Source organism: Haplochromis burtoni, unplaced genomic scaffold (assembly GCF_018398535.1).
Source record: "Haplochromis burtoni strain Fernald_Lab_line unplaced genomic scaffold, NCSU_Asbu1 Contig_105, whole genome shotgun sequence".
In the NCBI taxonomy this organism is placed as follows: Eukaryota; Metazoa; Chordata; class Actinopteri; order Cichliformes; family Cichlidae; genus Haplochromis; species Haplochromis burtoni.
The window spans coordinates 117,259-130,409 of NW_024582466.1; the positions used below are offsets into that span (position 1 = coordinate 117,259).

Consider the following 13,151-nt stretch of genomic DNA (forward strand, 5'->3'; position numbering starts at 1 on the left):
TTGCTTGAATCACTCTGCCCAAGCTTAAAGTAGGTCCAAAGTTAAGTTAAGTTGTTTTTTGTTTCTTTTGGTTCTATGGCCTGTGGTCACCACATTGCTGCCAGCTTCCTGTGAGGATGTGTGGACTTTCCATACATTTTCACTCCTGTATAGTCTTACTGTCTGAACATAGCCATGCTGGTAACAGCAATGCATTTCATTTTAAAATATATTTCACTGCAAGTTTCACTGTTTTTTCTTTCAAGCCAAAAACCAGCCTGCTGGCTACTCCCAAGGCCTCATGTTTGACATCCGTACTCTCAGCTAAACAGCAATGAACACATTGATTGTGTTTGTGCGAGTATGCCTGTGTTCTGTTCTGTAAAGCACCGGAATACACAGTTTTATGCTTAAACCTAAACATTATGAACGCCTTTCCCGTCCTTTTCAAGGCAAAACAAAAAAAAAAAAGAAACATTTCCACTGACCTTCACTATTAATTAGTGTAAATCAGCATCTTGTTGAGCAGAAAGCTTATCTGAATCACTGATTTCAAATATTAGCCTTGCACAACATGTATCTTACACAAAGAGCTGAGAGCCAGCAGGTTTTCAATCCAGCTAAAGGACTGCAGCAGGTGATTCATTTTTTTCCTCTCCGGTTGATGGAATGCCAATCTGTAAAATAACCTGCTGCAGTCTTTGGCTTGAATGAAAACCCGCAGACCCTTGGTCCTGTGTGGCCCATTTTTGCCTCTATGATGAAAATGCTCACACCAACAGAGATGTATTTTTTGTAGAAAATGGCAGTTTTGCCTGAGGCTACTGGCCACTTCGCTAGAAATTTTAAGAAGTGTTTTCTCTCTTTCTTTTCATCTGGTGCCCACCTCACACTCAATAGAAATGACTGATATGGCAGATTGAGATGTGATAAAAATCCCCAACATAAGCCTGTTGGAACAGCACTGAACAACACTCAGTTATTCACTGACTCATGAAGTCTACCTCTGTAAAAACTCTACTGCTAATCAAATGGCAGCTCGTGTAGTAAAACTTTGAGTGTTTTACTACGCGGGCCAGTAGTGTGCAGTCTCATATACAGAGTGACGCTAGAGACTCTGCAGATTTATCTTTAAACATATGAATAAGACTATAAAGTGACAAGTTTTTTGGTGTTCTACCGAAAACACACATAACTCACTTTGGATGGCGGATGTCAGGAACAGAGCGGTTCAGGGAGATGCGGTCGCTGACGTAAATGTTGAAGCCGTTTTCTCTGTAGGCTTGATCGACCCGGTCAGCATCAGTCAGGGGGAACGGCTTCCCCTGTTCACCGTTACCTACAAATGAACAACATTTCATCACAAAAACTTCAATCTATACAGACCAAAAGTGAGCAAGCAAATCTCACACGTCATTCTCTTCACAGAAATTCAACAAGACGGGAGAAATTAAACAGTAAGTGAATTTGGGCTTTTAGTGACTGCATCACTACAGGAAGAGAGGCGTGCACAAGATAAAGAAAAGAACTTAACGAACTAGAATTACAGAATTATAACTGGAATTAAAATTATATTCACTGTAATACTAATTTACTCAAATGAATGCTGTGTTTTATTTAAGAACACTTCAAATTAGCAATTGAGTCCATGACCTCATCAGGAAATGTTAAGAGCAAAGAAGTCTGGGTCTGTTTTCACACGCACACGCACACGCCCCCCCCCCCTTTTGGACCCACAGGAGTCGCCCCCTCCTCATGCTTAGAAAGCTCCACCTTTTAGACCTAGAAGCTACATCCATCCTAGAACACTCTCCACACCCACTTGTTAACTATAGCTGAAGTCAAAACTAATCTAAAATATATTAGTTTGTCTCTGGATATATAAATCGGAGATTAATGTTTGAGAACAAAACGAAAAAGAAAAAAAAAAAGCCACACAGGATAATATTACATCATCATATTTTGGGGATTCATTAAAAGAAGAAGTATGGTCCTGTGGAGAACAAAAAACAGCTCTAATCATCTACAGACATGCATGTTTCATTAAGCAGAAATTACCCACGTTTCCCTCCAAAAGGAAAGAAGAGTGGAAAATAACTTTTAGCCTTTAACGGCTCATTTCAGGAGATAAACCCATTTGGACTAATTTACACTCAGTGTGTAAAAGCTGTTTTCCCTGAACAGAAAATTAAACCCAATCAGTGATGATTGTAGAAGATATAAACAGTATTTATGGCACCAGTAATGTATCCAAAGCACAGATTTACACCCTTGCTGGATACCAGGAGAGCAACGCTCTGGATGTGTGTGTGTGTGTGCAAATCTAAAAGCATCTTTCTTCATTAAGTTTCATTTTTTCAGGAGTTGTAAAAAGAGATTTTGACAAACCAGATCGAGATGCGTCTCTTTTGATTGCTTCATAGTCATGCCAGTCTTTTCGCCGCACACCATTGCGTCCCAGCTGAGCGCCCTTCCCCGCACGATTCACTCCCTGATGGAAAAAACAGAATTGGACAGAGGGATGGTTATGAGCACCGTCATACACACAGACACATCTGCATTTGCTCTGCTCTGATGGCTGGATTAACCAGTGAACAATATATTGGCTGCCATGTGGACATTCAGCACACATTTCCACAGATGTTCATATTTTGTACTCCAGTGTGTCTTCCAACTGTACGGCAAAAGGATATTTTAAGTAGGGAAGAGCTTCCAGAACTTCCTGATTTATAACAATCATTCACAACATGTTCAACCAATTTCAGCTTGAAGCTATTAAGCAAGCAATGTAAGAGAACTTCTAGCTTCAGTCACAACCAGCTGCTTCTTATGCACGCTTGCAAGTTGGTATCTTGGTTTAACTTTGCTCCTCAAGTTCCTCCTATTTTAGTAATTCTTTGGAAATAAGTGCCACATCGTAGACTGTGTATCAATGAAGTAAATGCTTAGGTGAAACGCATTAACTGACCCAGTAAGTAGTAGGACATGCCGAAAACACTTCACCAAGGAGGTATCCAGGTGGCACCTAGGCCAGACACGCAAACCACATCAAATGGTTGCTGGTAGCCCAAAAGAAGTGGTTCTTTTCTGGGCCAAGCTTGTAATGCTGTGTAAATAACTAAATCACTCAGACAAAACCTCCACATCAGGATTGGTACAAGAAGGTGAATATGAAAAAAAAGTGGAAGCAAAAAACAAAAACAGAAACAAAAGAAATACAGAGTGATCCCATCTTTTCAAATTATTGCAGCACCTCCACCTGTAGAATCGCTGAGCTTCTGGACTGATATATATAAAAGAGACATGACTGTAGACTCATCTCTTCATTTCAGTAAAAATCAGTTGAAACATGCACGATCAGCAAAAATGGCGGCTTGCGACAGGGGATGTGATGTAAATTTGGCGTCAGCTTTCTCGTAAGGTGCCGTTTGCCCGGCACTAGGCGGCAGGCATGGGGAGGCCCTTAGATGAATGTGGTAACAAGGATGAGCAGAGTTGTGACTGACTAACAGAAGAATAGCACGTCTCTAAAACATCTGCTAATCCAGTGATTGGGGATCAATTTGGATGTGCACCAAAAATAACGTTTGCCAGCGGTTAGTAATGTGGAAGTGCAGTGAAAATTGGAGATTGATTGAAGAGTAAAAACGGCAAAGTCACATAATCATTGATTGTCCAGTTGACTGAAGCTGAATCTCAAGTGCTAGACATTTCTGTTCCAAACCAGCGCACAACCTCCCACGCCAAACCTGCAAAGGCTCAGCCACCTCGCACACAGAAATGGTCAGGAGGATGGTAAAAGACACCTTTTTTATTGTTAATGAGATAAAATGTGAAAAACCAACATAACTCGTTTACACAACAGAGCAGCACACTCAGTCTTTTTTTACCTCACCCCGTCAGTATCTGTGTCAGCTAAGAGATTTCTCCAGAGCATCAGCTCTCACTATCTAACAATGCTCTGCTGAGAGTTTATCCACAGAAAGTGTACTCTTCTATTTCATGCTTGACAACCCTGTGAGGAGAATATCAATGCCCTGACTGACACGCACACGCACGCACGCACACGCACGCACGCACACGCACGCACGCACACGCACTGCAGCTCAGCATACAAAGGTGGAGGCTGTTTCTTCTTGCACTTAGTCATTCTACACGCTGAGTGACTTTCAGTGACTCTGCATTGTGAATTACAGGATCACAGCACAATGGAGAAATAATTAGCTCGATGGGAGGAGGCAATTAGTGAAACACTTTAAATACAAATGGCACCACTGACTGCATGAAATACTATGAATTATTAAACAGACTGCTGGCTTAGAGGAATACGACCCTGAATAACAAACTAATGGACAGTATATAACCACAAAGATTTCGTTTTAGGTTAATCTTTTTGATTAAGCCTTCAGACTCAGGCACAGACTCTTCCCCCCCCCAAACCCCTATTGCAAAGTGAGGACCCCCACCCCTATGACCCAGAGATCATTTTGACAATTTAAGGGTTATGTTAGGCTTAGATTTTTGTCAAGTTAATATATGCATTACTCAGTATGACCTTGTATGGGAAATTTTCTGCTCCATCTGGGGGCAAAACATTCCCACAAGCTTAACAACGCGTTTCTGGTGTAACAAATATGACGGTTGAAGATGACCAAATCTGACAAAAGAGGAATTTATAGTTACACATCCAGGGGCCATGCTCTAGCTTGGGGCCATGAGTACTACAAAACAAGCAAACCATAGAAACTGGCTGGTAAACTTTGGGGTGGAAAACCTTGAACAGCTTATTTATTGTCTTTTTGACCACTCAAATACCAGTTTTCCACCAACACCCTCCCCAAACTAAAAGAGATTCTATGCCAGTCTATGCTGCCATTGGCGTGGTATCACAAAACTGGCACTAATGTCAGAGGCAATATTTTTATGCAACACTGCGATACACTGGTCCTCATCGACTGTGACATACAGACTGAAGAAAGTGGATATCAAACCACCAGCTAACCCTGTAACGCTTATGTTTTATCAGTTAACCAAGTAAATAACCTGCCATGCTTCTCACACACCACACGAAGCTCAAAAACCAGCAATCCCCGAGTTGGGAGGCCTTATACTTAGGCAACTGGGGCTGCCTGAAATACAGGAACTACTACTATATCCTCCTTTGATGCGTGGCATGGCTGCATAGTTTAATGGTTCACACATTTGGCTAACAAGCAGAAAATCTGCGGTTCAGTCCCAGGATGAGAGAGAGAGAAATCCCTTTGGGGTTGCAGAAGGAAAGGTTTGATTTGATAAGGTAAATCAGACATGCGGAGCTGCCCGCTGTAACAACCCCTTGAGAATAATGGGGCAGCCAGTAATAGCTTCTGTTGATAAATGGCACCGCAAACATTCTCAGTGCCTGAATTAGACTTCCAATTTTAGTATGGTAAACTTGAATTGTACTTGAATACTCTGTAACTTTAATAGCTGTAATAACTGTACTGGACAGCTTTTGTACATTGATTAGAGCAGATTAAATTGTGTGAAGAAAACTGCATCAACTCACGATTCAATCTAAATTCTGACTTTTCCAATGAAGACTTGTGTGCTCCAAGACATCATCCCTTTATGAAGTACTCAACCTCTTAGGTCAACCGAAGAAAACCTTCAGCCCATTTGTAAGATGACTGACTAGACGGTGTGGATAAATGAAATAAGTTTTTTTTGTTTGTTTGTTTTTAAACTGATTCCGCTCCATTTACTCGTCCTTCCTTTCTTTCATGGTCTCCCTTTTCCGACCCCATGATCTCACTACTTCATTCCCTTTCTGTTGCAGACACCTTCAGTGTGTCGCATATGGATCTGACAAGCAGCAAGAGTCCATCTGTGCAAATTCATACTATAAAGGAACAGTACTGTGCCGCCCCATTTCCTCCTGATTAAAATTTCAGCGCACATCGCCACAATATTCCTCTGGGGTTTTTCCTGCTGCTCAACAAGACCTTGAAAAACAAGACAAGGAGAGGGGGGAAAGTTTTCAGCTAATGTGTGCACATGTTTAGTTTTGTGGACGCAGGACGTGGGCGGGTGGTTAAAGGAAAGAAAGTAATTGAAATAGACGGGAAAAGGATGGGCATGAAAACAACTGTCCACACGTGGGTAATGAAAGAGGAAAAGAAAAAGTAAAAGTCTGCAAAGTTTTTAAGGCTTTGTGCTGTGGGTGGCAGGTTAAAACAACACAGTGACTAAAAGGGCTTCACACTAAAAGCAGCCTGCAAGTTTGTCACTGAAAAGCTAGAAATGTGAAGAACAATAGCAGTTAAAAGTGAACATCTCTACTAACTAATAAAGCTGATATCTAGATGCAAAAACCTTCACATCAGAGTCGCACTAAACTGTTAGGTTTGGTTAGAGTCAGGTAGAGGATATAAAAGAGAGTTCTCTCTACACAACAAGCAAACAGGATTAATTCAGCTCAAGGTGGCCATGGTTAACAGTGATGCCCACATGGTCTGGATGAGTAAAAGAAGGTAAGGAGGGCCACCAGAAAACCCCATAAACTGAGTGTATTCATTTAAAATCCACTTGAATTTTCTTAGTTAACTGGATTGTGGCACAGCTAGGCATGGAGTATTACAGTTAAGTCATTCTTGTTGCTAAGGTTCATGGAGATGTCATTACTTCGGGAAAATAAAACAACTCGACCTGAATACTTCACTGCGTGTCATACCAACCAACTGGTTACTGCTGCTCCTTGCAAGGTTATAATCAGTACATGCTGTGCTCATTATTCAGACTGGACTTAGAGGAAGAGAAACATTCTGAAACATACAAACTATCTGCAATTCTTACAAAAATTATTTTTCCCCCCCTCTTCAAAAACACCAGTTATGTTTAAGGTTACAGTGACTGTTATAAGGATTTAGCCCTCACAGGATTAAGCAGGATTTCATTACATTTCACACATTTTCCTAAAGCTCTACAAGGAACCCCAGAGCTGATTTACAGTAGCAGACAAATTTTAATGAAGCCAAACTCAAATTCAATGGCACATGAAAGAATGCAGCATTGTCCAATCACACAAGTTTGTGGTAAATTACTTTTTGTAATGAGGGTGCCAAATTTGTGTAGTTTAATTTACAACTTTGCAATGGCAGGGATCGTGACCCAGGGTGTTGCATCTATGTCATTTATTTAGGTTGAACCTGAAACACTGCTCAAGGCTCAGCTACGAAAGACACAGGTTAGAGCTCCACGAAGGGTCTAGAGCAGGGGTGTCAAACTCATTTTACATCACAGGTCACCTACTGATTGGAAGGTTGGTGGTTCGATCCCTAGCTCCTCCAGTCTGCATGTCAAGTATCCTTGGGCAAGATACTAACCCCAACTTGCTCTCCGATGCATCCATCGGAGTATGAGAGTGTGTGAATGTACTTAGAAAGCACTGAGCACTATATAAGAATCAGTCCATACTGACCACTTCGATCTTAAGTGGGCCAGACCAGTGAAACTCCCCTGTCTCTCAGTGTAAAGAAGTTACATTTACCTGCATTTTCTACGCGATAAAGAAAAAGCTGACAACTCTTTGAACTCAAATTGTAAGAAACTTCTGGTAGCTCGTTGCCCAGCCTGGTCATGTTTTTTTGTTTTTTGTTTTTTTAACTGTAGTCGTTAAAAAAAAAACAAAAAACCACAAACTGACATTTTTATAGTAGAAAGTGAAAAACAAACGTTTCAATCTTTAGTTGTTTATTGCTTCATTACTTTGAGTAGTATGAATGGCCAAGGGAGGTTTTTTATCTGTAGGAAAAAACTGTAAAACTTATTAGATTACAGTTGAAAGTCCAACATTTCTGCTTGCTTGTTTACGGCGAGTTAGATTATAAATGGCTTCAAACACACCGTCGGGCCTGCGAACCTCATTTAGACACTCAGACACTGAGCCGTGACTCTGTGCTACATGCACACATTTCTGCATCTCTGCTCCCCAGAACATCTGTCCCCCCTTCCTTCTTTCTTGACCCCAGTCCATCTTTGCACGTGATTGGTTGCAACATGTGCCCATCAAAATAAAGTCTCGCATTTGCCTGTATGGATTCTCAGCAGAGCTGAAGATTTGGCTCACACGACTGACGTGAAATTATCTCGTTTGCCGGGGGCCACAAGTTTGACACCCGTAGTCTAGGGTGTAGTGCCTGGGTTTTCGATTCCTGGTATAGCACTATAGGGCCTACCTGACAAGTTCATTTGGATGCACTGGCCCACTGTGGACAAGCGAGAGCAAACTTTTAATTCGTCAATCAATTAACCTATTTTCATCAGCTCTGGTGATGAGATTGGGTAGTAAAGAACGGTGTGTTGGATACAAGCATCCAGAACAAGTTTCTTTTGCCTTAGCGATAGATGTCCAGCCTCACCCTAAAATACAGCCCCTGCTCCTTTGCTTCAAACAGAAGTAGCTGGCAGACGACCGCAGGATAGACACAGAACTCCAAACTTCCGGGTCTACCCAGACAAACTACTGATACACTACTGTTCAGCGATTTAGGATGTGAAAAAGCTTAAAATTCAAGAACCCGATTTTGGTTTGAACACCTGCTAAATCTTTTGTATTTCATGTTTCGTAAGTACCTGAAGCAAGACTCTCCCAACAAAGCCAGCTGTGCTGCTTTAATGCATGGCTGATTTTGGTTTGAATAGCTGCTAAATCTGCTGAACAAAATGTAAAACCGCTGATCAAAAGGCAGGCGTGCAGCCAGAAGCAGCAAAGAGTTTGTCACGGAACACAAACCCTTTAACGACTTCATTCTTTTGTGAGGTTTTTTTGTTTGTTTTTTTACTGAAGAAAATGTTTATAAATTAGTTTGTCTAGACCCTCTCAAGCATCAGTACATGTCATACAGTTTGTATAAAGTACTTTCATATTCTACCTTGTATATTTGTTAAACAATGTGAAACAACCACCTTAAAATATTGTAATATAAATGATTACTTTTATTATGACCTTAGTACCTTTAAACCATCTTTTTGCCAATAGTGAAAGTTAAATTTAGTTTCATCTCAGCCGGAGAATGAATATTCATGAGCAACACACAACGGGACCAGAGGCGGCTTGAAAGGGAACGGAAACTAAGGCGATACCAGACATGATCATCTGCGTCTCTGCGGTACTCCACAGCAGAGTATTGCCTCCCTCCTTTCTGCTAATCACCATCATCACAAAGCATCCACGCTGCCACAAACTCATTCCACTCTGGGCACTTTCGGCTCCATCAATATTTAAGACTCAGCCCAAACACCCTGATAAGTCACTGAAAGAGTGACACCATGATCCTCACAGGGCACATTGTCTCCATGCAGCACTCTCATATTAACTGACAGGCCCCCAAAACGTCTTAAATGCAACGCAAACAGGAACAAATGCTCTAAAGGAAAGCAGAGGGAAGAGAAGAAGAAAAGCTGCGAGAGAGCTGAAAGCACAGGGATGTAACTCCTGTCACCTGGCACCATGAGCCCTCATTAAATTTAATGTAGCCTTTTAGTGGTCTATTTAACTGATGACAAAAGGCCACATGTCAGTCAGTGTTTGCACACAGACTCATAAAAGACAGACCGAGAGTATCAGGCAGCAAATGTGTGAGTATTTGCATAAGACATGGAGACAAAGCCGAGTTCCTTAATCTACCTAAAAATGTGATATCAGTCTGTCCAAATTGACGAATTTGTCTCCTTGGAGCGACACGCATTATTAAAAAGGTGTCTCCCTCTGAATACTGAGCTCTAGACTGCTCCCCGTATTCCTCCTCCCAAACATCAGACGGTTTACAGAGCTCTCGGCGCAGCCTCGGCCATCGTAGAACCGATCTGTTTTTGTTAAAGACAACTGAGCGTGAAGCTGAAGCTGTAGATTACAGGTGCATCTACACTCCTACCCTCACCTGTGCCCATGGACTGTTGTTAGTGACAGGAAGAAGTCAATTGTAGATACATGTGGTAGAATTCTGATTCCTCTGAAGCATGCTGAGGAACTCACTCGCTTAGAGGTGGGAACAGAGCTGCCGTTCCTCTGTTCTGGAAAGGGGTTGATGTGTTTCAGGCACAGGGTTAGGATGCCTCGTGGGAGAGGTGTTTTGCACATTTTTCACATACTACAATAGCATCAGTTTACTCAAAGAGAAAAATGTATACCTAAAGAGCATAGGCTGCAACATGAAGGCAAACTGTTATGTGGCAGGGCAACTATGACGACTTGTAGCCACTCAAAGAGGAGCATTTTCCACAGCAATGATGTGATTTAATGTGCCAGTGGCTACTGATGACCTACATGCAAACATCTTGCGTAAAAAGAAGTCCACATGTTTTAATGATATGAGGGAAATTAATAAGGATAGCATATATTCAGCCTGGGCATCACCTGAATTGGGGGCATTTTTAAGGGTAGTGAAACTGTAGTTACTGGTCCATCGGTTTTCCTCCTGGTGACCTCGATGGAGGGATTTTCAGATTATGGCGAGGCTATCTGAAACGCTGGCTGCCTAACCTCATTTCCATGCCGATGTGGTCTTCTGCTAATCTGCCCAACAGCAGATTATGTCTGCTATTTGGTCAGATAGAGTGGGACTGATGCTGGTGCTGTGGGTTTAGACTCTCAGCAGCTGTTGAGGGACATCAGAGCCACACAGTTCCAACATGCCAGAGACGCTCACAAAAGCAGCAGTAGGTCTGCTTCTGCCTGAGCAAAAGAATCAAAGGTAGTGTATGTGTGGTCACTCGGAGACAGATGTCTGGCTTACATTCATTTCTGTTTTTCCGCTCTGTCTTATTATTTCTTTCCCATCCGTGGGTACAGAGACTGCTTGAGGTTTGGGATTTCACAGATGAACCACAGATGTTGTTTTTTTAATTCATGAAAGCCGGAACAGTTTTTGGTTTTTTTTTAAATCCAACTAGAAAGTTGAACAAAACACTGCCCCTCATGTAAGCTGAATTCAGTCTTTCTACTAAGGTTGTTGTGACACCCACAGCAGAATCGGTTGCACATGTGAGCTGGCGACTGACATGTTTTCAGACTGGTATTTTATTTGTACGGATACAATGCCGAGGTAATAGTGCCACCTTAAAAGGACTGAAAAGGACTGAAGAAAATAAAAGCACTGGTCCCGTATTTCCCTCTTCCTCTCGTTTTGTAATTCATTTTCTTGCCTACTGACTGTAAAAAAAATAATAAAATAAAATAAAAATCAGTAAAATATTTTTTTTTTTAAAAGAAAGACAATTTGAGGAAAGTCAGATGTTTGAATTCCTGTTTGTTGTGTCCACCTGATGGATTTTCCTAACCCACAAAGATTGCAATCAAACTGCAGGCAAAATTAGCTCAAAATCTGATTACTTTGCTTTTTGCTGCACAAAGATCATAGCTATTCAATTCTGGATTTTGACCGCAGCTGAAAGTAGTCCTTAAGCAAATGTCCTCCAAAAATTTCTAATTTATTTTACTCTCAGTGATTCTATTCATATCCAGCCCAGCCACTCCTGGATCCAACCCAGCATCCACATACACCTTTGTTCAGAAGTTGCAGCCGCTGTTCAACAAAAAAAGCCTCATCTGCAGTGACCGCTGAGTGCTACTGCACATGAAATTGTAACAATTGACTTTAGTAAATCCATGTTTATTTTCATATATCCATCCATCCTCTTTTGCGTATCCTTTTCAGGGTCGCGGGTGGGCTGGAGTCTATCCCAGCTACCATAGGGTGAAAGACAGAACACCCTGGATAGGTTGACTGTCTGTCGAAGGGCTTACACACAGAGACAGACAACCATTCGTACCTATGGGCAATTTAGAATGACCAATTAACAGAACCCTACTACTGCATGTCTTTGGACTACAGGAGAAAGCAGGAGTACCCAGAGAGAACCCACGCTAACACGGGGAGAACATGACCCACTATGAGCACCTGGTGACAGCGGGATGGAAAAACTCCCTTAACCAGGCTTAGGGAGAGACAGCCATTTGCCACGACCAGTTGGAGGTGAGGGGCAGGAGACAGAACAAAAGACACACTGTGAAACTAGTAATCGAGAGGAACAGCTTTAATCAGGAGGAGGACCAAGAAACGGATCATTTTACCAAAGATTCAAATGGTAAATGAAAGGTGACCACTTTTTGGATTTTGGGACAATTGCAGGCCAAAATGAAATACCCTGCTTCAGACATGTTCCAATAGAAGGACTCCAACACAGGCAGAACAGAGCTGGAGGAGGAGATGGGCAAACCTCATGCACGCTAGCTAGTCGTACACGCGCTGGAAAATTCACTACTCTGGTCACACGTCGACGCAATATGACATCACACAGACTAGGAATCAAGTCAGGATCAAGATCACCTAATATTCGTGAATACTTTCTGTTAGTGAATTTTGCAATTTAATCGTGTATTTGCTTCAGAAAGATTTCCTACATTTGAGGAACTGAATTTTCATGACAAAAAAAAAAAAGAAAGAAAGAAATCTGGTGTCTGGGATAATGTTTGAAGTAGAAGGAAAGCTGGTATTACCAGCGGTGCGGTATGTGATGAGAACAGAACTGCCCATTCATTCTCAGAGGAGGATGAATCAGACCACCTTGGGTCAATAGTTCTCTTTTCTCTTTCCTCTCCACCTGCTGAGAGCAGTCAGTAGCTCAGCGTGAGAAGAGGAAACCTTTCTGTGCTTTTTTTTTTTTTTTAAATTCCTTTTCCTGTTCTGTCAGATCACAGGCAGATCCACCTCAACCCCAAGAGACACAATTACCTGCCTTTCCTGTTTCACCTCACCCCCTGCTCCTCCTCTACCTCCACTTCTTCCCTCCTCTTCACGGGCACGTCAGCTTGCGCCAGCTGTCCTGCTTCATCACATAGAAGCATTAGACTGTACTTTCTAAAGGCAGAGCACTGTACCACTGTAAATACCACCAGCCAAAATTGCCTGAGTTTCAACAAAACTGTAGACGTGGGCATCTCCTTCGGTGTCATACCAATATGCAAGAGAACAGGTAATAGATAAATAAACCTTAAGGATAAATTATTACTTCTAAAAAAATGCAATTTAAGAGATGAGCAACTTGCGAGAGTAAAGAGTACAAAGATAATACAAGTAGTAGAATATTTTAATGCCATTAAAAATAAAGTATTTGTAGCTTTTTTCCCCCAT

General features: G+C 41.8%; 1 protein-coding gene across 1 annotated transcript in view; it reads right to left on the reverse strand.

The window, feature by feature from the left end:
- The window catches only part of LOC102305690 (polypeptide N-acetylgalactosaminyltransferase 10), a 114,359-nt gene that overhangs the window by 79,229 nt on the left and 21,979 nt on the right, over positions 1-13,151 (reverse strand). Inside the window, exons 2-3 of the mRNA XM_005927870.3 lie at positions 2,368-2,470; positions 1,180-1,318 (exon numbers count right to left, since the gene is read on the reverse strand). Of these exons, the coding sequence (XP_005927932.1) occupies positions 1,180-1,318; positions 2,368-2,470 (242 nt within the window). The remainder of the gene's footprint in view (positions 1-1,179; positions 1,319-2,367; positions 2,471-13,151) is intronic.